We start from the raw sequence: 27,225 nt of genomic DNA, 5'->3' as shown, positions 1-27,225 counted from the left end.
ATTGTGTCTGAGTCCCTGCAGAACCATGACCTTCAGAGAGAAAGAAAGAGACAGACAGACAGACAGAGAGACAGGTATACAGTGGAAGACAGAGTTAGAGAGAAACAGAAGAGCAAGAAAGAGCGAGAGAGAGAGAGAGAGAGAGAGAGAGAGAGAACACTAGTTAATACCTGCTGGCAGAACAGAAACACAACAAAAGCAGCACCTAAAGTGGTTCTATAGTTGTTGTCGTGCGCAAAATAAGGAACTCGGTTCTTAGTTGGGCTGGAGAACCGATGGTGTCTCAGTCTGTAATAAAAATATCTAAAGCTGATACACTTTGGCCTTGCATTCATTTTTCCTCTGATTATAACTGGATTCTCTGAATAATGCGGCTGTTTAGGAGGCTAATAATCATTATTATTATTATTATTATTATTATTATTATTTCCGTGTAAGTGGCCACACTGCTGAAGCTGATTGAGATGTTTTGGACAGTAGAGAGTATACACTCTAAAAGTGAATGTGTGTGGGGGGTGTATTGGCTCTCAGTGGAGTGTGAAGGAGAGAACACACACACACACACACACACACATGCACGCACACACACACACACGCTTCTGTCTTTCTGCTCCGACAGTTTGGACTAAATGCTTACCCACAGAGAGTGTGATACAAACACTGATCACAGCCTCGACTCAGTCAGAACCTCCATTCGCTGCCTGTGAGGGGCTTAGAGACTCGAGTCTGACTCAGTCAAGCCAAGACGCTCAAGATGACTGAAGGGCACATTGCCTGAGTTTTCCTGTTTAGCCATTTACTGCAGAGCTTTTCTCCTGAGACCTGTTAAGCGTCCACTGCAGGTCACTACTGACATACAGTACGCTTTACTTACATTCAGTTAAACTCTAATAATGAGCTAATAATGATCTGAGATCCAACTACAGTTCAGGCCTAAACACTTTAAACCTCACTCAGACTTTACCCCATAGACCTCAGACCTGACTCTGAGTTTTATGTGAGACTTTACCTGAACTTGTACCTCAGAGACCTGAAACATGACTTAGATTTGTACCTCAGAAACCTGACTCTGACTTCTGCTTCATATACTTGAGACTTGACTTGAATTTGTATCGCAGAGATTTGACTTGTATCATAGGGACTTGACTCAGACTTGTATCTCAGAGCCTTGAAACCTGACCTCTGACCTCTGTTGTTATCCTTGTTGATGGTGTGTTTGTTTTTCCACAGAGAGCCAAAATTGGTGCAGGCACCAAGAACACAGACAGCTCCTCCAACGCCATCTCCAAGTTTGATAGCAACGGAAACCGAGACCGCATGAAGCTCTCTGACTTCAACTTCCTCATGGTGCTGGGAAAAGGCAGCTTTGGCAAGGTGTGCAGTCTGACTTGGCTTCTAGAGCAACGTTAGGGCTGAACTTGGGGCTGGAAATGCTGTAGAACTGTAAAATTACCGATTGTTTTTTATGACATATATGTGTGTGTAGTGCCACTCAGAGGCCCTGACTCATCACCACAGAGAAAAACTGACAGACATGCTTTCCCTGAGAGAGAGAGAGAGAGAGAGAGAGAGAGAGAGCGAGACGGGGGAGGGGAGAGAGACAGGCAGAGTTTAACGCTACTGCTTCAGCAGCTGGCAGTTGCCATGGTAACAGAAGTTGGGATGCTGAGAGAAGGTGGAGGAGCATCAGTATCATCACCCCCCCCCCACACACACACACACCCTGTCATAGACACACACACACACACACACGTTCCCAAGTGTTTGTGCCCACTAGAGGCTTTAGCAGAGGCTTACTATGTAGAATAGGAGGTTTGTGGTGTAATTTATTTATTTTAATTTAATAAATGTCTGCTGCCCAAATGAACAGCTTTTTAGTAAAATAGGTCTAAAGTGATATTTTTTCTCCAGCATTATTTTCTAGGTTAGTTTCTGAAGAGACTCTTATTGTAAAGATGGAACTAGCCTTTTGCTTTTGATTGGTTATGCTTAGTTCAGTAATAAAAGCTTATTAGTCTTAGTTCTGGCTTAGGAGGAGGAGTAGCTCAAGTTTAGAGCTCTAGCATCACATCCCTTATGTGAGGCCGTGAATGAAGCCTAGAGCTCATGGTGAATAGCGTGTGCATCCTTCATAGTGAAAAATGCTACAATATGTAATTGTGATCAACAATTAAATTTTTCATTAATTGTATTTACATGCATTAAATTCAACTCAGTAAATGAAAACAAACCCAATTCACGTTCAGCGATGTAAACACACGACTATGAAGGCTAATCACTGCTGTTGGACCAAAACCTCATATCTCCACAATAGTAACGTTACAGGAGAAGGAAAAAACATACTTTACTGTTAATGTAAGTTTTTGCTCCATTCGGCATGAAATTTACATATAAATTTCAACAAAAATTTAAAAATTTTGTCAAAAACTGAGAAACAGCAAAAGTAGAGATATGAGATACACTATATTTCCAAAAGTATTTGCTCTTCTGGCTTCATATGCATATGAACTTGAGTGAGAGCCCATTCTTAATCCATAGGGTTTATTATGATGTCGGCCCACCTTTTGCAGCTATTACAGCTTCATCTCTTCTGGGAAGGCTTTTCACAAGGCTTAGGAGTGTGTTTATGGGAATTTTTGACCATTCTTTCAGAATTGCATTGAGGTCAGACACTGCTCCACTCTGATTCATCCCAAAGGTGTTCTGTCGGGTTGAGGTCAGGACTCTGCAGGCCAGTCAAGTTCATCCACGCCAAACTTGCTCATCCACGTCTTTATGGACCTTGCTTTGTGCTCTGGTGTGTTGGAACAGGAAGGGGCCGTCCACAAACTGTTCCCACAAAGTTGGGAGCATGAAATTGTCCAAAATGTCTTGGTGATGAAGCATTAAGAGTTCCTTTCACTGGAACTAAGGGACCGAATCCACCTCTTGAAAACCCCACGCCAAATTTCAGCACTTGGCACAATGCAGTCAGACAAGTACTGTTCTCCTGGCATCCACCAAACAGAGTCATCTGCTGGATTGCCAGATGGAGAAGCGTGATAGGTTACTTCAGAGAACATGTCTCCACTGCTCTAGAGTCCAGTGGCGGTGCTTTACATCACTGCATTTGACGCTTTGCTTTGCGCTTGGTGATGTAAGGCTTGGATGCAGCTGCTCGCCCATGGAAACCCATTCCATAAAGCTCTCTATGCACTGTTCTTAAGCTAATCTGAAGGCCACATGAAGTTAGGAGGTCTGTAGTGATTGACTCTGCAGAAAGTTGGTGACCTCTATGCACTATGCGCCTCAGCATCTGCTGACCCCACTCTGTAATTTTATGTGGCCTACACATAGAGTTCTGCATTTTAACTTTAATTTATGTATTATTGTAGCAACTTTTAGTTTATTATTGCTTTTAGTTTTGGATTATTTCAGTTCAGTTTGTTTAATTTTTTTTCTTCTTTTTCTATGTTGTTTTTACTTTGAGAGCCTTGCCTTATGGCTCAGCTCTTTCTTTACCACAACAGACCGGTAAAGAGCCCGCATCACTGCTGACCCAGCACCAATCCGCCTGTCAATCTCCCGCTCCCTTGTACCATCACTCGTGAACAAGACCCCGAGATACTTAAACTCCTCCACTTGAGGCAAGAGCTCATTCCCGACCCAGAGAGTTTTAAGTTGTCATTTAAAAACTCCATTAGCTCGTCTCTCTGATGATGCACGTCTGATCAGCGAGTTCCTCTTCAGAGAAACTTCCAGTCGCACAGGAAAATTAAAGCAGCACAACAACTGTGACAAAAAATTGTGATTATGCAATAATTGTGATCGGCCTCGATGTTCGGGAGCTTTTTAGAAACATCTGAGTGTCCTTCACACCACACAGTCCTCTCAGTAGTGCTGAGCTAATGAATATGACTGAATGCTCAGGCTCGTCTGCAGCATGTGTGGAGCAGATGGTGCCCTTGTGAAGTTGAAAATGACAGTTTTCCCGTTTCCATGGCGAGGCACCAAGCATCCATCTGGGCCTGCTTTAAACTCAGCTCCGCCAGAGTGTTTTTGTGTGTGTGTGTGTGTGTGTTTTTGTGTGTGTGTGTGTGTGTGTGTGTGTGTGTGTGTGTGTGTGTGTGTGTGACTTCGTTCAGGATTTTCCTCAGAAAGACCCTGGAGGTGGAGATGTTCTGTTTCACCGTAAAGAGGAAATGTTCTGTTCTCCAGGAGGAAATACTGGGGTTGGACAAAATACCAGAAACACTCAGAAACACCCATTTTGTACAGAACATTGGTAAAAATCACATTCAACCTAATGAGAAACTGCAGAACAGACTCAGTTTATATCATAATACCTACATTTAGAGTCAGTTATTCATTCAGCCTGATGAGAAACTGTAGAACAGACAGAACAGACTGGTTTCTAATGAGGGTGAATGGGGTTTTACCGGCATTCTGTAAAGCTTGTCTCTCTCTCTCTCTCTCTCTCTCTCTCTCTCTGTTCTATACTCTGCAGTTTCCTCTCAGTGGGACTCTAATCTGTGTCTTATCAACACCTGCCTGTCAAACCTCCTCATTCAGCTCTGTGCACTGATGAGGACCAAACAGCTAATAAGCAGTGAAGCACTGAATCTGATGACTATTTCTATAATCGATGATTCTGTTAGCTCTTATTTGATTAGTCGACTAACTAGTCTATCTTCTTCAGTTTTGTCTCCTAACTATGAAACAATAGTGTGTTACAGTATGTCAGAATAACTGTGTGGAACATTATAGAGCTTTGTAAATGAAACAGTAAAGGCCAAATCGCCCCCCTACACTTCCTGTAATGTATTACAGTCTGTGAGAATGACTGTGTGGATCATATGAACATTATAGAGGCTTTTTAAATGAAACAGTAGAAGCCATATTGCCTCCTACACTTTATGTAGTGTATTACATTAACATTTACGGAATTTGGCTGACGCTCTTATCCAGAGCAACTTACAACTTGATCATTTTACACAGGTAGGCAAAGGTAGTGTTAGGAGTCTTGTCCAAGGACTCTTATTGGTGTAGTGTAGGGTGCTTACCCAGGCGGGGGATGGGGATTGAACCCTAGTCTACAGCATAGAAGGCGGAGTTTTAACCACTACACTACACCAACCAGTCTTACAGTCTGTCAGAATGACTGTGTGGATCATATGAACATTATAAAGGCTTTTTAAATGAAACACTAGAAGCCATATCGCCCCCTACACTTCCTGTAGTGTATTACAGTCTGTCAGAGTGACTGTCTGGATCATACGAACATTGTAGAGCTTTTTAAATGAAACAGTAGAAGCCATATCGCCCCCTACACTTCCTGTAGTGTATTACAGTCTGTCAGAGTGACTGTGTGGATCAGATGAACATTATAAAGGCTTTTTAAATGAAACAGTAGAAGCCATATTGCCTCATACACTTTATGTAGTGTATTACAGTCTGTCAGAGTGACTGTGTGGAGCATATGAACATTATAGAGCTTTTTAAGTGAAACAGTAGAAGCCATATCGCCCCCTACACTTCCTGTCATGTATTACAGTCTGTCAGAATTACTTTTTATTATAAAGGAATGTGCTTTTCCGTAAACAGTATTACTGACATTTTTGACTAATGTTCAGCCTTAAATTATGATTTAGTGGTTATGATGGTCTTTGTTTTGTATTATTTTCCTTTCACCGGCAACAAGAAGGAACTTCTATGAGTAAGGAAACTCACAGGAGAAAAACAGGAAATTATTTTCTCTCCAACCCCCCCCCCCCCTCTCTCTCTGCCTGTAGGTAATGCTAGCTGAGCGTAAGGGAACTGATGAGCTGTTTGCTATAAAGATCCTGAAGAAGGACGTGGTGATCCAGGATGATGATGTGGAGTGTACGATGGTGGAGAAGAGGGTCCTGGCTTTATCAGGAAAACCTCCGTTTCTCACTCAGCTCCACTCCTGCTTCCAGACCATGGTACAGACACCAGCACACAAACACAGCAGTGAACAGAAACACATTTACACAGCATTCAAACACACAGCGCTACATGACGACTGAGATACTGGAGATACTGCTGAGATGCAGGACAAAAATCGGTATTATTATCAGTAGAGATCAACTTGTAGAGAGCAGAGTTTAATTAATGTATTGTGGGTTTCTTAAACGCTAGAGTAAATGAGGGAGTTATAGGAGTTTAAAATGGCGCCCCATGAATGTTCATGACGTCTGTGAGCTCAGGACCATTAACGCTAACCAGTCAGCACTCAGGAGCATTAACACTAACCAGTCAACACTCAGGAGCATTAACGCTAACCAGTCAGCACTCAGGAGCATTAACACTAACCAGTCAGCGCTCAGGAGCATTAACACTAACCAGTCAGCGCTCAGGAGCATTAACACTAACCAGTCAGCACTCAGGAGCATTAACACTAACCAGTCAGCGCTCAGGAGCATTAACACTAACCAGTCAGCGCTCAGGAGCATTAACACTAACCAGTCAGGACTCAGGAGCATTAACACTAACCAGTCAGCGCTCAGGAGCATTAACGCTAACCAGTCAGCACTCAGGAGCATTAACACTAACCAGTCAGCGCTCAGGAGCATTAACGCTAACCAGTCAGCACTCAGGAGCATTAACACTAACCAGTCAGGACTCAGGAGCATTAACACTAACCAGTCAGCGCTCAGGAGCATTAACGCTAACCAGTCAGCACTCAGGAGCATTAACACTAACCAGTCAGCACTCAGGAGCATTAACGCTAACCAGTCAGCACTCAATAGCAGTAACACTAACCAGTCAGCGCTCAGGAGCATTAACACTAACCAGTCAGCACTCAGGAGCATTAACACTAACCAGTCAGCGCTCAGGAGCATTAACACTAACCAGTCAGCGCTCAGGAGCATTAACACTAACCAGTCAGCGCTCAGGAGCATTAACACTAACCAGTCAGCACTCAGGAGCATTAACACTAACCAGTCAGCACTCAGGAGCATTAACACTAACCAGTCAGCGCTCAGGAGCATTAACACTAACCAGTCAGCGCTCAGGAGCATTAATGTAACCCAGTTGACAAATGCATAATAAAAAGGTACAATAATTAGTGATAAAAAGCATAAATAGTAAAATGGGATAATAAATAGTGATAATCCTAGTGAATCAATTCATGAATGATGGGTTGTTATTGTTAAAAACACGATTTGAATGTATTTGATATAGCAGTACTTTTACTGTGACAGTTACGATCTGGTTCTTTTATTTTGACATGCTGTTTTGCAAGCATTCGGTTTCTGATGGAGCCATTCAGTCTGTTGAGCGGATGAGAGCCAGAGAGTTGGAAACTCCACGTTTTCAGAGCTAGAAACAATTGAAAGAAACTAATTCTAAGTTGTTTACGAAGTTTAAGTTTCCTTTGGAGTACTGAGCGACCAGCTCTGTAAATGCTGTATGTTTGAAGACCAGAAGCTTTGTTTCGTCGAGTGTTTCTTTTGTTTGAATCGTCTCGGTCAAGTTTTTGAGCTGGATCTGGATTTCGCTGAGGATTCGTGGACTACATTAGATGGCGAGCCACCCACCCATTCGAGTGTGATCCTGTTCTATGTCGTTGCACATGGCATATCTGGTAGGATTGTGGCCTGCTCGTGTCACACCACTGACTATGACTGACTTGACTTATTGACTTGAATTAACACTTTACGAACTGAACCAAGGAATAACGCCTTGAACTGAACTCCTGGAAAGGAACTCTCTAACTTTTCTCTTTGAGGATTTAAAGGACTATTTCCCAAGTTTTGAAAGACAATTCATTTTTATTTTATTTTAAAGGGTCCGATCTTTTATTTTGGGTAATTGTAAATATTTCAACCTTTCAATTTATTACTAAAAGAAAGAAAAACTTATATCCTTGTGTGGTGTCTTTTAATTGCGCTGTCTTTTCCACTCTCTCCTCAGAACCTAGTGTCTCTTATTCTTTAACCTATTGAACCTGGCCTACCATCGACGTGTACATACCCAGAAGTGGGTTACACAGTAAAACTTGGCGAGCCAGCCAGGAGATTGTGTTTAAGTGAGTGCAATCACCACAATTTTTGCATTTTTGCGCTTTGTGAACATTTCATTTAAGCTCTACTTTTTGACTACAATGGAAGTCATTACGATGGAAAGTGTGAAGGTACCTAACTCTCTTATCATAAAGGGTTTATCTGAAACTGAGGTTGACAATGAGGTTTTTGAGTATTTGAAACAGTATGGCAAAATTTCAAGAATAATTAAAGTGCCTGATGCTAGCGACCAGGTAATTGTTGAATTTGAATCTGGGTTAGCTGTTGAAACACTGAAAGGTTCCTTGCCTTTTGACAGAATTTGTGACGGTAACACTGATGTTGTTCACCATGTTGATGCTCTTGCAAATGTGTACTCATCCGAAAAGGGTACAGGTTTAACAGAGTCATTTATAACTCAGCTTAGAGAAATTGCCAAACATAGTGGGAAATCATTTGAAATGCTCTTACAAGTTGAGTTAGCCAGAATCTCTGACCTTGTTGCCAATACAAAGCCAGCAGCTGAAAGTGAACTGGTGCAAATGTTAGATGATGAACCAGCAGAACAAACTCCTTCTGATACTGACCCTGAAAATGAAGAATACCCCAAAACTGCAGAATCGCACTCAACTCAAAGCAAACACACCCCAGAGCCCACTAAAACTATTACACCTGATATAAGCCGACCTGAACCACTTCCACAACTTAAGCCAGCACCCAATCACCTGAACCCGCCTGAGATGCAACGGTTCATTGTTGAGCATGTAGTGAAGAGCTCCGACCTTCGCTCAGACCTACACTCAGTGAAGCTGAGGACTTTTTCGGGCAGAGTACCGTGTCCTAACACTGAGGTTGACTACGACACATGGCGAAATAGTGTGGAGTTTTACTTGGCTGATCCTGCTGTCCCCAAAGGACAACTTGTGAGGAAGATTGTTGACAGTCTCTTAGCGCCTGCTGCTACAGTAGTGAAGTCATTAGGTCCTTATGCTTCCCCCAGAGCTTATCTCAATCTGCTTGACTCTGCTTATGACATAGTGAAAGATGGGGACGATCTGTTTGCAGAGTTTCTTAACATCAACCAGAACTCTGGTGAGAAACCATCCAGTTATCTCCATCGTCTTCAGACTGCTCTGAACAAGATTGTGAAGGTGAAGGCAGTATCACCAACTGATTCCGACAGACAGCTTCTGAAACAATTCTGCAGAGGCTGTTGGAACAATACCTTGATCAGCACACTTCAGCTTGAAAAGCTAAAGGAGAAACCACCCACCTTTTCAGAGCTGTTGTTGCTCTTGCGCACTGAAGAAGATAAACAAACAGCCAAAGCAAACAGAATGAAACAGCATCTTGGCTTCTCAAAGACCAAAGCTCAAGTTCAAGCACAGAACCTTTGTGAACCTGACATTGAGTACGACTTACCACTTTCAGTTGAAGCTCCTCCATCAGTGATGAATCAGCTGCAAAAGCAGATAGCCGAACTCCAAGCTCAGGTTGCAGCGCTCTCTTACCCCAAAGACAAACCGCCCAATAAACCCCAAGCTGGAAAGAAACAGCAGAAACCTACACCAAAAGAACCACCTAGTGCTGAAGCACCAGCACAAAAACTCGCCACCATCCCGAAAAGACCCAAACCGTGGTATTGTTTTCAATGTGGCGAGGATGGGCATATAGCGAGCTGCTGCACTGATCCGCCGAACCCTGCACTAGTTAACGCAAAGAAAAAAGAGCTGAAAGAACGACAGAGAGCATGGGAAAAGGCAAACCCTGGTGTTGAAAGTTCTTTAAACGAGTAACTGTTCCTATTGAGGGGCAAATAGGAACAAAGTCAACTAACAGTCCCCCCGTGACACCGAAAATCAAGAAAAAAGTGACACTTAACGAACACAGAACTGTAAGAACTGGAAAACTGCCTAGAGGCCTAGTAGGAAATAAGAGCACAGCAAATGTGAAAGTTAATGGAATTGAATGTAACTCATTGCTTGATACTGGGTCACAAGTTACGACTGTGTCTCAGTCTTTCTACGATTCACACCTCTCCAATCACCCGATACACCCAGTCAGTGACATACTGGAAGTTGAAGGTGCTAATGGCCAGGCAGTCCCGTACCTAGGCTATATACAGCTCAGTATGCAGTTTCCCAGAGAATTCATGGCTTCACAACCTGAAGTGCAGACTCTTGCCCTGATAGTACCAGACACTCGCTTAAACAGTAGCGTGCCTGTACTGATCGGTACAAATATTTTAGACCCCCTTTATGAACAATTCTGTGACGGAAATCCTCTGGTAAGCAACACATACTGTGGCTACCAACAAGTTTTGAAAACCCTGCAACTCAGACAAAAGCAAAACTCAGAGGGTCAGATTGGTGTTGTTATGTTAGGTCGTCATGAGCAAGGTATCATTCCTGCCAGACAGAAAGTTGTCTTGGAAGGCTTTGTCTCCAGAAGTGAAGCGAACAATGAGAAATGGGCAGTGCTTGAAGAACCCTCAATCTCGTCTTTGCCAGGGGGAATCTTCATCGATAGCTGCTTGATCTCTATTCCAGCACGTCACCCATACAAGGTACCTGTAGTGCTGCGAAATGAAACCAGCCATGACATTGTCTTGCCAAGTAACTCTGTCCTTGCAGAACTTTGTATCCCACATGAAATCAGTCAGACCTACAACACCTATAACCTAAGTCAATTGTCGTCATCAACCACCGTCTGCTCCAGTCAGCAACAGCCCCGTCAGGATGAGCAGCAAACTAACAGTTTAAGTTTTGATTTCGGAGATTCTCCGCTTCCTGCAAAATGGAAGAACCGAATAACAGAGACACTGAACACCTACTCTGACGTGTTTTCGCAGTATGACCTTGATTTTGGTCACGCAACGAAAGTCAAACATCGTATCAAACTGAAGGATGAGACACCATTTAAGTCCCGACCCCGTCCTATCCATCCTAAGGATTACGACGCTGTGAGACGACATCTTCAAACCCTTCTTGAAGCGGGTATCATCCGTGAATCGGAATCCCCATATGCTTCACCTATAGTCATAGTGAAAAAGAAAAATGGCGACGTACGCCTATGTGTAGACTATAGGAGGCTGAACATGCAAACGATCAAAGATGCCTATGCGTTACCCAACCTTGAAGAGTCGTTCTCTGCCCTAAGCGGATCGCAGTGGTTTTCCGTAATGGATCTGAAATCCGGATATTATCAAATTGAGATGCACGAAGATGATAAACCGAAAACTGCTTTTGTATGTCCCCTCGGATTTTGGGAGTGGAATCGTATGCCACAAGGAATCACAAACGCTCCAAGCACGTTCCAGCGCTTAATGGAGAAGTGCATGGGAGATATCCATCTGCGTGAAGTGTTGGTATTCCTTGATGACATCATCGTCTTCTCCCAAACCCTGGAGGAACACGAAGCTCGTCTAACCAAAGTCCTGGATCGTCTGAGGGAGAATGGTCTAAAGTTATCTCCTGATAAGTGCCGCTTCTTTCAGACATCTGTCCGTTATTTGGGGCACATAGTCTCACAAAAAGGAGTGGAGACCGATCCCCAGAAGATCGAAGCACTCAAGACTTGGCCGAGACCCCGTACCTTGAAGGAACTCCGTTCTTTTCTCGGTTTCTCCGGTTATTACCGGAGGTTCGTGCAGGACTATTCAAAAATAGTCAAGCCGTTGACCAACCTAACTGCGGGATATCCTCCAGCACGGAAGTCCACCCAGACAACCAAGACTGACGCGAAGTACTTCCATCCGAAGGAGCCATTCGGAGAGAGATGGACAACAGCTTGTCAGAATGCCTTCGAAAGGATAATTGAAAGACTTACCTCGTCACCAGTCTTGGGTTTTGCTAATCCAGAGTCGCCATATGTCTTGCATACAGACGCAAGCACTACGGGACTCGGAGCTGCCCTTTATCAAGAGCAGGATGGACAGAAGCGCGTAATAGCCTACGCCAGCCGAGGCCTGTCACAAAGTGAAGCTAGATACCCAGCCCATAAATTGGAATTTTTAGCCTTAAAATGGGCCGTTGTCGAAAAATTTCAAGACTACTTGTATGGGCATTCGTTTACTGTTGTGACTGACAACAATCCGCTTCGATACATACTCACCACGGCAAAGCTAGACGCGACCAGCTATCGTTGGCTAGCTGCCCTGTCCACCTTCTCCTTTGACATCCAGTATCGTGCGGGCAAGCAAAACCAAGACGCTGACGGTCGGTCAAGGAGGCCACATGGACCACTGGTGAATGACAGCTGCTCACAGGAGGAGAGTCTGCAAATTCATCAGTTCACCTCTCACCATCTAACTCCTGTGGACATTGTCAAGGCCACCTGTCAGTACCATGCAGCCGTGAATGAGGAGTCACCGTCTCATTGTCTTGTAGAGTCACTCGCTATCCACCCTGATGCCATTCCGCCTGTGTATGAGGATGTGGAGTCAGAGTTACAAGGCCTCTGCTCTGTCCCAACGCACAGTGAGGGTGAAATAGCCAGACTACAGCGAGAAGACCCCTCAATCAGTGTGATCATCAAGGCACTTGAATCTGGTGAGCCTGCACCTCAACCGGATGTGCAATCACCAGAGCTGATGCTTATGCTGAGAGGGATGAGCCGCCTTGAAGTCAAAAACTCACTGTTATATCGTAAGCGACAGTGTGAAGACCGGACAGAGTACCAACTTGTTCTTCCACGTGTTTTGAGGCCATCCGTACTTACCAGTCTCCATGATGAGATGGGTCATCTCGGTATCGAGCGCACCCTTGAGCTGGCCAGGTCCAGGTTCTATTGGCCGAAATTGTCAGCAGATGTTGAGTCAAAGGTCAAAACCTGCCCAAGGTGTGTCAAGCGCAAACATCAGCCAGAGAAGGCAGCGCCGATGGTCAGAATCCAAACCAGCCGACCCATGGAACTGGTCTGTATGGACTTCTTGTCCCTCGAACCGGATAGCCACAACACGAAGGACATATTAGTAATTACCGACCATTTCACCAAGTATGCTGTGGCGATACCCACGAAAGATCAAAAGGCCATCACTGTAGCACGTTGCCTGTGGGAGCAATTTTTCATCCATTACGGCTTCCCAGAGCGCCTACACAGCGATCAAGGCCGTGACTTTGAGTCACAAATTGTCAAAGAGCTCTGTGCCTTAGTGGGTACAAAGAAAGTCCGAACAAGTCCCTATCACCCCAGAGGTAACCCTGTAGAGCGCTATAATCGTACTCTGCTGAGTATGTTGGGTACCCTGAGGGAGAGAGAAAAGACCAGATGGCGTGAGTATGTAAAGCCACTAACTCATGCATACAATTGTACAAAGAACGAGGTGACTGGGTATTCCCCATACGAGCTCATGTTTGGGCGCCAGCCCAGATTGCTGATCGACATAGCTTTTGGGTTACCAGTAAAAGGAGCCTCATCCACGTCACACTCCCAGTACGTGAAAAATCTGAAGTCCTACTTGAAAGAAAGTTACAACATTGCCATGAAAAATGCAAAGAAAGTAGCTGACAAAAACAAAAAGAGGTTTGATATGAGAGTGAGAGAGTCATGTCTGGAGATAGGGGATCGCGTTCTTGTACGTAATCTCAGACTTCGCAACAAGCATAAACTTGCTGATCGATGGGAGCCCACTGTGTATGTCGTACAGAAGAGAGCAGGAGAGCTACCAGTCTACACGGTGTGTCCTGCGGGTCAGGATGAACCCACCCGTACTCTACACAGGGATCTCCTACTGCCATGCGGGTTTCTTGCTGAAGAAGATGCAGAGCCTGAACAGCCTGTACGAGTCTCTAGACCCAGAACCAGACAAAGTACTCTTCAGCCAGCTGAAAACCCTGTCGAGTCTGATGAAGAGGACTATTCATTGTCATATCCTCTACGGTTTGAAGTGGAGACAAGAATCATTGGTCCTGAAGTGATGTATCCTACTGAAAAAACCCCAGACGTTGCACAGCCTGGAAATGAACCAAGTCCTCAGACTCATTCATCAACTGTACCTGAAAACTTACCTGATATCACTCCTGAAGTTCAATGCTCCGATATCCCAAGTTCTTCTACGGCAGAAGAAGAACCTGACCTTATTCAGTTTCCACCTGATGATCCAATTGATGCAGAACCTGTAGAAAAAGAATTGCCTTCGAACCAGAGCAACATGAATGCTGAACCTGAGTCCTCCGTTGAACCTAAAGAAACGAAACCAACAGAAAATGATCAGGAAGAACCAATTACTTTAAGTGAGCCGAAGTTGACAACTACCCTTTCTCAAGAGCAGAATGATACTGTAGTATCAGAAGTTGTTCCAACTGAAAAAACTGATAATGAAACCCCATTGCTGGATCTATCTGATTTGCCAGTCATTCCTAACACTGACACATCCTATCCTACAGTTACTCACCCCTGTCCTGAGTCAAGTCCTGTAGAAGGTCCAGATAGTGTTAGTGAGCCAGATCATGACGCCTTGCGTAGATCTGAACGTCAGAGAAGAGCACCCGGAAGGTTTACTTATCCTCAATTAGGCAAACCATTTATTTCTTTTGCTCAGACTATCCTTGAGGCTTTCAACAATGCTTTAGTTGAAGCGTTTGAGGGTAATCCTCTCCCACGTGAAAATGTCATGAAGGGACTCATGCCAGTTTAGAGAGGGAGGGTGTTACCCAGTTGACAAATGCATAATAAAAAGGTACAATAATTAGTGATAAAAAGCATAAATAGTAAAATGGGATAATAAATAGTGATAATCCTAGTGAATCAATTCATGAATGATGGGTTGTTATTGTTAAAAACACGATTTGAATGTATTTGATATAGCAGTACTTTTACTGTGACAGTTACGATCTGGTTCTTTTATTTTGACATGCTGTTTTGCAAGCATTCGGTTTCTGATGGAGCCATTCAGTCTGTTGAGCGGATGAGAGCCAGAGAGTTGGAAACTCCACGTTTTCAGAGCTAGAAACAATTGAAAGAAACTAATTCTAAGTTGTTTACGAAGTTTAAGTTTCCTTTGGAGTACTGAGCGACCAGCTCTGTAAATGCTGTATGTTTGAAGACCAGAAGCTTTGTTTCGTCGAGTGTTTCTTTTGTTTGAATCGTCTCGGTCAAGTTTTTGAGCTGGATCTGGATTTCGCTGAGGATTCGTGGACTACATTAGATGGCGAGCCACCCACCCATTCGAGTGTGATCCTGTTCTATGTCGTTGCACATGGCATATCTGGTAGGATTGTGGCCTGCTCGTGTCACACCACTGACTATGACTGACTTGACTTATTGACTTGAATTAACACTTTACAAACTGAACCAAGGAATAACGCCTTGAACTGAACTCCTGGAAAGGAACTCTCTAACTTTTCTCTTTGAGGATTTAAAGGACTATTTCCCAAGTTTTGAAAGACAATTCATTTTTATTTTATTTTAAAGGGTCCGATCTTTTATTTTGGGTAATTGTAAATATTTCAACCTTTCAATTTATTACTAAAAGAAAGAAAAACTTATATCCTTGTGTGGTGTCTTTTAATTGCGCTGTCTTTTCCACTCTCTCCTCAGAACCTAGTGTCTCTTATTCTTTAACCTATTGAACCTGGCCTACCATCGACGTGTACATACCCAGAAGTGGGTTACATTAACACTAACCAGTCAGCACTCAGGAGCATTAACACTAACCAGTCAGCGCTCAGGAGCATTAACACTAACCAGTCAGCGCTCAGGAGCATTAACACTAACCAGTCAGCGCTCAGGAGCATTAACACTAACCAGTCAGCGCTCAGGAGCATTAACACTAACCAGTCAGCACTCAGGAGCATTAACACTAACCAGTCAGCACTCAGGAGCATTAACACTAACCAGTCAGCGCTCAGGAGCATTAACACTAACCAATCAGCGCTCAGAAGCAGTAACACTAACCAATCAGACAGAAACATTCTTTACTTTCAGCTTAAATTATTGTACAGAGATTTTACTCCAAATTATTTCGAAGCGTCTCTGCCGGTCTGTTTTTTGTGGTTTTCATTGATCAACAGTCTGGAGCATTTTTACACCACCTTTTTCGTGTCGGCTCAGCTCACTTGGAACCTTGACAGAGGTGGTAAAAATAGTACCCAATGGAGAACCAAAAAGGCAAGTAGAGTTAAGTCGAACCGGCACCACGCAGTGTAAAAGGGGCTAATATATAGCAGTTCCGGATACCTTCACGGTCTACAAATCAGACTCAGACTTGTGAAAGATGATAAGAAGAGGTGAGTGTCCATCAGAGCTGCAGAGGAACCTCACTGAGAGAACGTTCTATAAAAACACTCATTCAGAACATTAGAACAGCTCTCACTGAAAATATTAAAGACACTCAGATTAACAGTCTACAAACATTCCTCTCTCAGACGCCTGCTCTATTTTCCCCCTTTATCATCAGATCAGACACTGTTTTTACCTCTACTTTTGTTGTTGTGCTGATCACAGAGAGATTTATCTTGGTTACCTAGAACTGGGTGTTTCAGAAATTGGAAATAGCTCTAACTCACTAATTCTAAACAGTGATAAGATTAAACTCATTTTGTTCACCAAAAGAAGTAATTATGTGATTTATTATTATTTCAACCTCAGATTCTTGTACTTTGATCATTTTCTGTGAAGAACATATAAAATAACCCTTTTCAGTGCCTTCACTCTGTTCACCCCCCACACATTTATATTACACATGTGGTGTTGGGCTGAACCCATGGGGAGTAAAAATGTGGAGATGCTGTGTCCTTCACTCTGTTCTCCTACATGGCCTGCTGTTAGTGTGTCTGTGTGTATGTGTGTGTGTGTGTGTGTGTGTGTCTGTGTGTGAGTGTGTGAGGGTGGATAATATGGACAAGCTGCTGACTGGCTATAGCTGCTAAAGGAGAACCCTACGCTGGACACTTGTGATATTTTAAACACCTAGTATTTTTACATAAAAAAAGTAATGTGGCGGGTCCAGCAGACCACTGAGTAACAAACACCAAAACCACACAAGGGTTAAATCCATCCTTTAAACACACCTCTTTTCTCTTGCAAACAACCTTTCTTTGTCTGGAACCTTATAACTAGTATGATTACACACAGGAAGTACAGCTCATCTGTCTGTAAACTGTAAGCTGTAAAACCTATTAAACATTGCGACAATAGCTACACAAGAACATGCAGACAAACCAAGATACTGAGAAATTAGAGCTAAATTCAGAATGTGCTGTCAGTGCTTTACTGTAAATGGGTGTTTATTTCTGTGTCCACAGGATCGGCTGTACTTTGTGATGGAGTACATTAACGGAGGAGATCTGATGTATCAGATCCAGCAGGTTGGCAAGTTCAAGGAACCCCACGCTGTGTGAGTATGCTAACCTCCAGTTTACAGTCCAGGTGAAAAGGGTTGCTCAACAAAAAAATTATGTCAAAGAGACCAAGTGTCTGCTGGGGTGTCGCAGAGCTTATCATATACATAAAAAAACTGAAAGGGCGCAGACGGTGTTGCACACTCTGAATGGATAGAAATTTAAAGTTCTACATTCTGGAGTGTTGCCATGGTGATGGTGTGCAGCTGTAATTACTTTTATTGTTGCTTCACTGTTGTGTGTGTGTTCGGGCAGCGTGTGTGAGCTGTAGCAGTTTATGGCCCACAGAAACACAATGGGTTGCCAGCTATTCAGAACTAGGACCAATATACATTCATAAGACAGTTCACTTTCATTTTAAAACCTTTTTTCTGCAGCTGCAGTTCATTTACAAAGCTGTCCAAGCAGAAAACACACATGCAACAGTGTGATTTCCACACACACACGCACACAGTGGCGTTTTAGGTCCACTGTTAAATAAAATAAAATAGTGGACCTCGAAAATAAAGTTGTATGATATTTCGAGAATAAAGTCATATTATTTGGAGAATAAAGCCATAATATTTGGAGGATAAAGTGTTCTAACTCTAGGGGGGCTAACTGTAGGGAAGCTAACTGTAGAGGGGCTGCCATAACATTTTGGGGTCTTGGTTGCTGTACTGGTGCCGGAGCTCCACTCACTCATGTCTCTTTGTGGATCATTTTGATTATCATTCTTACTGTTTGTGAAACTTCTTGCCCTCTTTGAATGGTGTGGAGATGCAGCCCCGACAGCCATGTAGACGACCCTGCCTGAGATTCTTCTTCAACAACACAGACAGACAGTTTCCTCCGAGTTCGTCTGGCTCTTTATTCTAGATAAACACAGTTTCATGCGCAACCATTTCAGCAATTTCTTATACTAATAACAGGCTGATGCTGATATGCAGGAGAGACAGGGAGACTGAATATTTCTTTATAGAAGTAAAGCGCCACCAACTCAACGCCCCTCATTTAACACGAAGAGGTGCTGCTTCCCTTTGCGAAGCCTTTGTCCACAATACTGCAACCTTTCCTGGTATTAATTGGGGGCAGTCATGGGCTGAACGTTAGGGAACTGGCCCTGTGACCAGGGCAGTCCATGACTGAGGTGTCCTTGAGCAAGACACCTAACCCCCAATTGCTCCCTGGGTGCTGTGGATAGGGCTGCCCACTGCTCCAGGCAAGTGTGCTCACTGCCCCCTAGTGTGTGTGTTCACTAGTGTGTATGTGGTGTTTCACTTCATGGATAGGTTAAATGCGGAGGTGGAATTTCCCCAGTTATGGGATAAAAAAAGTATCACTTAACTTAATGCCACTTTAATGTTGTAATTCGACGACTTTTTTCTTGAAATATTACGAGATTATTCTCAAAACATGATGTTTTTCTTGAAATATTACTTTATTGTCAAAATATTACTACTTTATTCTCAAAATATGATGACATTTTTCTTGAAATATTATGACTTTTTTCTTGAAATATGATGATATTCTCAAAATATTATGAATTTATTTTCAAAATATAAAATTTTTCTTGAAATTTTATGTTTTTCTTGAAATATTATGACTTTATTCTCAAAACATGACATTTTTCTTGAAGTATTATGTCTTTATTCTTGAAATATTATGACTTTATTCTCAAAATGTACTATTTTTATTTTTATTAACAGTGGCCCTAAAACGCTGTCATAGAATGGTGAGTGAAACACACGTGTGGAAAATAAGCAGCATATCTGGATGCTGTATGTTAAAATCCTGCTGTAGTGCAGTTTGACTGCAGCGACTGTTTGTTCTTTGTGTTTCAGTAGCTGCACCATCATACAAGTTTTCATAGAAACTACAGATGTTCTATGGACTGAAAGCCTAAAGCGTTGTCCACCACAGTTTTAAACTTGTTGTCTTCACTATAAATTAGCCTTTAATTTGAGTGTGTTGTCATTAGCCTTAGCACTAACTGGGCCAACTGCTGTAGCGTTGTACAGGTTAGCTGTAGTGTTAGCTCATTTCTAGATGGTGCTTTTTACATCTAAATGTCTGTTTATTAACAATTATGAACAATTGAATATCAAAAATAGTCAGAATGCACATCTTACACTGTCAGAAATGAAGGTTCTGTTCAAGTACCTTTTTGGGCATCAAGGTACAAACAGTGTAAATGTTCCCTCAAAGGTACAGCAGTGGTTTTAAGGTCTGTTTGTGATGCTTGAACAAGTTTTTCCAGGTGAAAAGTTTGTATTTGTACCATAACCGAATGTTTTATAACAGAACAGTAAAATAAAAAGCCAAGAGACAAGATGGGGTGTGTGGAGTCAGTATAGCTTAGAAAATATAATTTCAGTGGATTATGGTTCAGTTATGTTCCCTGACTAAAGGTACTGACCGTTTAGGGCCTTTATTTCTGAGTATGTAATTTCTTAAATCAGTTCATTAAAACAGACACAGACACTGCTAGAATGTTTGACAAGGGATCGTTATATGGTCGCCCCCTAGTGGTCAATCATCAAATCTTCAAAACATTTTGAAACCGTGCACAAAGGATGAAGCTTCATTTACTAAAGTCACGTGATTTGGCCGCTTTGATAAGCACTTTCACTGTGTTTTGACTCACTTTTTCGATTACACACATCATTATCTTGCAGACTCGTTTCCACCACAGCGAGAAACGTGTGTGTTCTGTACTGAGCTCAGTGGGACTCACCAAACACACAGCTTTATTTCTTTATTTCTCTTTACTTCTCCCTCTCTGTCCCCTGCTTTCTGGTGAAGTGTGTGTAAAAGCCCATTCTCTTCATCACACACTGCTGCGCTACAGAGGAGTTCAAGCGATAGTTTGTCCGAAAATCGAATTCCTAGAGTTTCAACCTCGTTTACTGCAAATGCGGGAAGAGATGCTTTTATTCATATAATTCATCCACCAGTATGTGCAGTAGGTACACTCAACGTAAATTAACTGTGTTTTCATTACGGTGAGCCAAATCGCTTCCCTCAGTAATTATAATTACAAATAAATGTCCTCAGTTTGAGGGTGAGTTATCAAACATGAGCAGGGCAAGGTGTTCAGAGGGAAAGAGCTGTAGGCCAGTTCTGAGCCCTGAAGCAGCCGAGCCTGTTTATATTAAACTTTAAAATCATTCAACGTAACAATAACCTGAATACATGCATTTGTTTTGGTCAGTCATTTTAATCCCCCACTCAGAGTGCATTCACATGCTGAATCTCATCACCACATATCAGCAATCTCATTGGTTGATACCAATCTAATTAGCATTAACAAGATGCACAGAATGAAGCTGTGAAACTAAGCAGTTTGATGTGTCAGGTATCTGTTTATATTCTGTATGGTGTAAAAAAAATTAACAAATAAACAGTAAAAAGCCAAAGTTGACATTCACATCACACACACTCAATCACTGAGCATGTTAACCTTCTGGGTTCATGACCTCGCCCAAATTCTCTGTCTCAATATCTGTATGTCTTTGTGATGATCCAGCTCAGAAATCCAGTTCAAACACTTCCTGAATCTGCAGAGTTGCCCTTTCCATTCCATCTCATCACGAGATCATATGAGAGTCACATCCGGAGTTTGAGCCTGTGAACACAAGTCATCTGCCTCTCACCATGTGGGACTGGTGGATTGGTGTGTCCGTCTACATTCTGTGTGAAACTGACTGATGGACACTCAGGAAATCACTAAGGACTGACCATCACGCCGGAAATCCTTTATTCTTCATTCAGTCCACATCAAAGACTCATGTGAAATGGCATGCAGAGAGTTTACAGCTGCCAAAGCTGCTGCAGCAGGTTTGGAAAGTAGTGATGAAGAAAACAGAGCATTTTGATATGAAACATATGAGGATCATGTTCTATGAAGAGCCTTTAAAGGAGAGTCTAAGAAAAGATGGACACATCCACAGAGAATGACCTCAGAACACAGAAGGTTAAATTAACTTGCCCACAACTCAGCAAGACTATTATCTAGTTTATTCAGTGCCTCATGTCTTTTTCACTTGTGTTTCAATTAAAAGGGTGCAAAGATAGAAAAAAACTGAAAAATTGAATTTGATGTGTGGCCAAGTGCATGGATCCCAGTTGATTGTCAGATATTTTAAAGTTTAAACATTTCTCCAGCCCTGCAGAAGTAACAGCAGAACTCATGTTGTTTGTGTTTTTGTTGTTGGGCTTCAGTAAGTATAAATGCAACACATCGTTTTGATCTGTGTGTGTAGGTTCTACGCTGCAGAGATAGCTATAGGACTGTTCTTCCTGCACCGTAAAGGCATCATTTACAGGTGAGTTAAGTTCCACTTTGATGTAAAGGTTGAATGTATATATATGTATATGATATAAACTGAGTCTGTTCTACAGTTTCTCATTAGGCTGAATAAATAACCGACGCTAAATGTAGGTATTGTGATTTAAACTAAGAGTGTTCTACAGTTTCTCGTTAAGCTGAATGTATAACTGACTCTAAATATAGGTATTGTGATATAAACTGAGTCTGTTCTACAGTTTCTCATTAGGCTGAATGTATAACTGACTCTAAATGTAGGTATTGTGATATAAACTAAGTCTGTTCTACAGATTTTCATTAGGTCTAATGTATAACTGACTCTAAATGTAGGTATTGTGATATAAACTAAGTCTGTTCTACAGTTTTTCATTAGGTCGAATGTATAACTGACTCTAAATGTAGGTATTGTGATATAAACTGAGTCTGTTCTACAGTTTCTCATTAGGCTGAATGTATAACTGACTCTAAATGTAGGTATTGTGATATAAACTAAGTCTGTTCTACAGTTCTTCATTAGGTCTAATGTATAACTGACTCTAAATATAGGTATTGTGATATAAACTAAATCTGTTCTACAGTTCTTCATTAGGTCTAATGTATAACTGACTCTAAATGTAGGTATTGTGATTTAAACTGAGTCTGTTCTACAGTTTCTCATTAGGCTCTCTCTCTCTGTTTCTCTCTCTCTCTCTCTCTCTCTCTCTCTCTCTCTCTCTCTCTCTCTCTCTCTCTCTCTCTGTAGAGACCTGAAGTTGGACAATGTCATGCTGGACGCTGAGGGTCATATTAAGATTGCTGATTTCGGGATGTGTAAGGAGAACATGCTTGAAGGTGTGACGACCAAAACCTTCTGTGGGACTCCAGACTACATCGCCCCTGAGGTGAGCAGCGCCGTGACTGGCGTTCCACAGTTTTTAATGGTCTTGTCTGTTTGTCAAAGAGCTGCACTTTGTTTCACTTTGTCTGTTTTGTTATAGCACCATTTTCACAATCAGCACTATGTACATGTCATTCGAACAGGCTGTGATTGGTCAGTGCGCATATCAGTCAAAAGTCGGCAGCCTTAAGCGATGTCTGTCAGAATTCACAGATGATGATGTTGCTATGGGAACCTGAGAAGATGAGCAAAAGCTCGTTCTGCTGGAGCCTCATCAGCTACATTAAATATCTGTGTGTCATTTTGCCCTCTGTTAGTTTGGACCCTGTTCTCCCTCATTCAAGCTTAGGTGGCTCTTAACTGCCTGCAGACCCTCTCTTACCACACACACACACACACACACAGACACACACACCCACACACACAGCACACACATAATTAGATGTATTTGGTCTGTCTGCACAAAAACGTGCTGCTGTTAATATACATGAAGTACCTACAGAACACGTAGACACCATTTCTCTCTGTAGAGTGTGTGTGTGTGTGTGTGTGTGTGTGTGTGTGTGTGTGTGTGTGTGTGTGTGTGTGTCAGGGGGGTTTAGGAAGGGGGCTCAAGGGCGGCCAGCCTGAGTAATTAAGTTGATTAGATATCACATGTCTTCTGAGAAAGGAGCAGATGGTGGAGCCTCAGTCAAACACCAACAGCAGCCTAAGACTCACTCAGACACACATGAACAGCATTGAAGCCTCCTGGAGTCTGGAGTCTATACTCTGTACTCTATAGTCTGTATTTTGTACTTTGTACTCTATAGTCAGTAGTCTGTATACTGTAGCATGTACTTTGTACTATGTAGTCTATAGTCAGTAGTCTGTACTTTGGCATCTGTAGTACTTAATCTGTGGTCTGTAAATCAGCAGGCTGTACTTTGGGGTCTGTAGTCTGTAATCTGTATTCTGTAGTCTATACTTTGTAGTCAGTAATCCATACTTTGGAGTCTATAATCTGTACCCTGTTGTCTATAGTCAGTAATCTGTACTTTGGAGTCTGTAGTCAGTAGTCTGTACCCTATAGTCTGTGCTTTATAGTCTGTAGTCTGTACTGTGTAATTTGTAGTCAGTAAGCTGTACTTTGGAGTCTGTAGTACTTACTCTGTAGTCAAAATATATACTATGTATGTAAGTAACTATGTACTAAGTATGTTGTCTGTACTCTAGTTTGTAGTCAGTAATCTGTACTTTGGAGTCTGTAATCCTTGATCTGTGGTCTGTAAGTCAGTCTGTACTTTTGGGTTTGTGGTCTGTATTCTGTAATCAGTAGTCCATACTTTGGAGTCTATAGTCTGTACCCTGTAGTCTGTACTTTGGAGTCTGTATTCTGTGGTCTGTAGTCTGTACTCTAAACTCTCTAGTCTGTTCTTTACAGTGTGTAGTATGTACTTTGTAGTCAATGGTTTACACTCTGCAGTCTGTACCGATCTCCCAGTACAGACATTCATGAGTGTAAATGTGTGTGTGTTTCAGATTATTGCATATCAGCCATACGGGAAGTCAGTGGACTGGTGGGCATTTGGAGTGCTGCTGTATGAGATGTTGGCAGGACAGGTGAGTCTCTCTCTCTCTCTCTCTCTCTCTCTCTCTCTCTCTCTCTCTCTCTCTCTCTCTCTCTCTCTCTCTCTCTCTCTCTCTCTCTCTCTCTCTCTCTCTCTCTCTCTCTCTCTCTCTCTCTCTCTCTCTCTCTCTCTCTCTCTCTCTCTCTCTCTCTCTCTCTCTCTCTCTCTCTCTCTCTCTCTCTGACCGAGGCTAACCCCGGCCTCTTTTGCTACAGGTCAGTTCGTATTAATTAACCACCACCCCCCAGGCTGACAGGGTGAATTCCTGGTTGTCCAGCTCTGTTATTATTTATGAATAACTGATCTGAACTCTGGGATAAAACACAATAAAGCACTCACTGATTTAGTGAACTGCTCCCACTGAAGACCTGATATAGTTTCTTACAAAGGAGCTATCACAGAGTTCCTTCGAGGGACTCAGTCTCTTTAAAGTCTTACACAATTTAATCTGATATCTCATAACAATACATACATTAAATGAAGCCGATAAATAAAGATTTAATAAAAATGCAAATAAAGTGTAACGCGGAGCGATGAGGCGGACTCATGTGCGGAGATGAGCGACTTTTATTAAGGGCAAATCCAGGGTCATGGTCAAAATGGTCCAGGGTCAAAGAGCCAATACGGACAGATCGGGGTTCAGACATGACAAACTATAAACAGATTCAAACAAGGCATGACATACAACAAAGACCGATACATTCATACAAAGACCGGCAAACACTAAGGGCAAACACAGGGCTTAAATAACAAAGGGCAACGAGGGACAGGTGAACACAATCAGGGGCGGAGTAACCAAACAGGGGGCAGGACTTAAACCAAAACAAATGCACATGGACTAAACCAAAACACGCACACATGGACAGGACTGGGAGGGGCCAATCGTGACATAAAGACTTTAACATGTTTGTAAAGCCAGTATGTGTATTTAGGTTAAAACTTAAAGGTGTGCTTTCTCTATCAGAGTGTAAAGTGACAAAGTTTTCTGACAACAGCAGTGAGATGATGACCTCTCTCTCTCTGTGTTCTCTCTCTCCATTCTCTCGTCTTTCTGTCTCTCTCTCTCTCTCTCTCTTTCTATCTCTCTATCTCTCTCTCTCTCTCTCTCTCTCTCTCTCTCTGTTTCTCTCTCAGCCCCCATTCGATGGTGAGGATGAGGATGAGCTGTTTCAGTCCATCATGGAGCATCACGTGTCCTATCCGAAATCCATGTCCAAAGAAGCCGTGGCCATCTGTAAAGGGGTAAGAACCTCTGTCTCAGCTTCCTTCTGTACTGTTAACTTACTGTAACCGAACGGTTCCATGCTCCACCTACACATCCAAGCTCCGCCCACATATGTACATAGATACAGTCAATTCCATTATTATTGACACCCTTTGCAAAAATGGATAATGAAAAGTAAAAAGTTTTTGTGGTTAATTTAATCTTACACTGAAATTTTAGTCTAAAACCAGGCGGGATTCTTATTATTGATTATCCTCCAGTGTTATTGTCCCTCCACTTAGAAAATTACAGGCCAGATATAGTTTTTCACTGAACTAAGTGGTGCTCTGATCATTTCAGTCCCATCCAGATGTATATCTCTCCGATTTTCCCGGCAGAGATCACATCACATTGGGATAATAAACCTATGCTCCTCGCCATATTTAGTTAGCTTACTTAGCTTACTGGGTCACATCCTGATTTGTTAAATGATGGGTTCTTTAGAACTGTTTACATGGTCTGGTTGCTTGAGCTTCTCTGTCATTTCTACAATGGGAGTTCATTAGTTGGAGGAGAAAGAAAATAAGATTAGAAAGGAGGTTATATTGGCAGCTGCAGGTATAAGGCATTACTTCATACTCACATGAGACAACAGATGGCAATATTGTCAACTTGTATTTTCTGTTAATGCATGACCACAAACATCCGAGTTGGTAGAAAATATAAGCCACTAGCAACTCACACATCTTGTGGTCATTTTGCTGCCGTCCAGTTTTGAGAATTTTATCACTGAAGAGAGGTTTAAAAACTGACTGTAGACAAGGCAGTTTGTTTATACAGCATGTTTCATAAACAAAGGCCATTCAATGTGCTTTAATAGGAAGGAAGGATGTCTCTGAAACTAATCCAGTTAGAATAGGGCTGCTTGAATGTATGTTAACCTTCATAAATCAGCCACTTTTAAGACAATAGTTACAAGGTTCTACCTTCTCACTGGCCACTCTGCATGTGGAATGGAAATCCTTAGCTATTTTAATTAATATACTCAAAAACATTTTTCCCTGTAACTCTGTTATCAGCGTAACTAGGACACCGTTGTCTTTGTGTGTGTGAAGTGTTGTGTATGTTCTTTATTTTTTCATCGAGCCATCCTATCGCTGATGTCAGTGTGGGTTGTGCATGGCTTTAAAAAGATCTAGCCTGCTGGCCAATTGAGGTTGTTAAAGATCTGCTCTGTCTTTGAGGACATGCCAGGCCTGGTAATTCATCCCTGCTCACAGCTGTCAGTCCGTATAAAGTTCCTGTTGCTAACCGAGTCGCTCACTGACCCTCTGTTTAAAGCAATTTCCTTCTGTATGATCAGTTCTCTCTTTGCTCTCTCTCCTCTCACCCTGTGCTACTCTCTCGCCCCACACTCAGCATTAATGAGAACAGGATCGTCTTTACTTATACTCAGAACTCTTGCAGCCTGGTCAACAGAGCACCATCCAAACTCATACTGGTATTAATAGTTATGAAAAGAATTTGTAACACAAACAAAAAGATGGGGCATAAAGAAGTAAAGCCATGTATGTTCTCTCGTCACTGCGGCTGTGTAGAGCAGTTTCTCCCTGAAGCAGAGAGAGCAAAGAGCTGATGGGGGGCTGAAACGTGAGCGGCTGCTGTGAGAGACCCAGGTGGTCTCTGCAGGGGGAGACGGGATGTCACACGGCTGTAATCTGCAGTTTTTCTCCAGCTTTGATCAGGAGCGGCCCATTGGCACCTTACTGCGGCTCTGTTCGGACAAAAGGAGCCACTCTCAAAGGAGAGGAAGGGAAAAGGAGAGAGAGAGGGAGGGAGGAAGGGCAGGTGTCTCTAAAGGGACCTGCACGCTAA

The 27,225-nt window shown here is 42.5% G+C and overlaps 1 protein-coding gene across 2 annotated transcripts in view; it reads left to right on the top strand.

Moving 5' to 3' along the window:
- The window catches only part of prkcbb (protein kinase C, beta b), a 187,900-nt gene that overhangs the window by 111,954 nt on the left and 48,721 nt on the right, over window positions 1-27,225 (top strand). For both annotated transcript variants that reach the window (XM_037544850.1, XM_037544849.1), the window contains exons 9-15: window positions 1,231-1,374; window positions 5,772-5,945; window positions 17,255-17,346; window positions 21,595-21,657; window positions 22,402-22,540; window positions 24,058-24,138; window positions 25,281-25,388. In XM_037544850.1, the coding sequence (XP_037400747.1) occupies window positions 1,231-1,374; window positions 5,772-5,945; window positions 17,255-17,346; window positions 21,595-21,657; window positions 22,402-22,540; window positions 24,058-24,138; window positions 25,281-25,388 (801 nt within the window). The remainder of the gene's footprint in view (window positions 1-1,230; window positions 1,375-5,771; window positions 5,946-17,254; window positions 17,347-21,594; window positions 21,658-22,401; window positions 22,541-24,057; window positions 24,139-25,280; window positions 25,389-27,225) is intronic.

This window comes from Pygocentrus nattereri, chromosome 14 (assembly GCF_015220715.1).
Source record: "Pygocentrus nattereri isolate fPygNat1 chromosome 14, fPygNat1.pri, whole genome shotgun sequence".
NCBI classification, from domain to species: Eukaryota; Metazoa; Chordata; class Actinopteri; order Characiformes; family Serrasalmidae; genus Pygocentrus; species Pygocentrus nattereri.
Note: the sequence above shows the minus strand (reverse complement) of the source record. Positions and strands in the feature narration are given on the sequence as shown.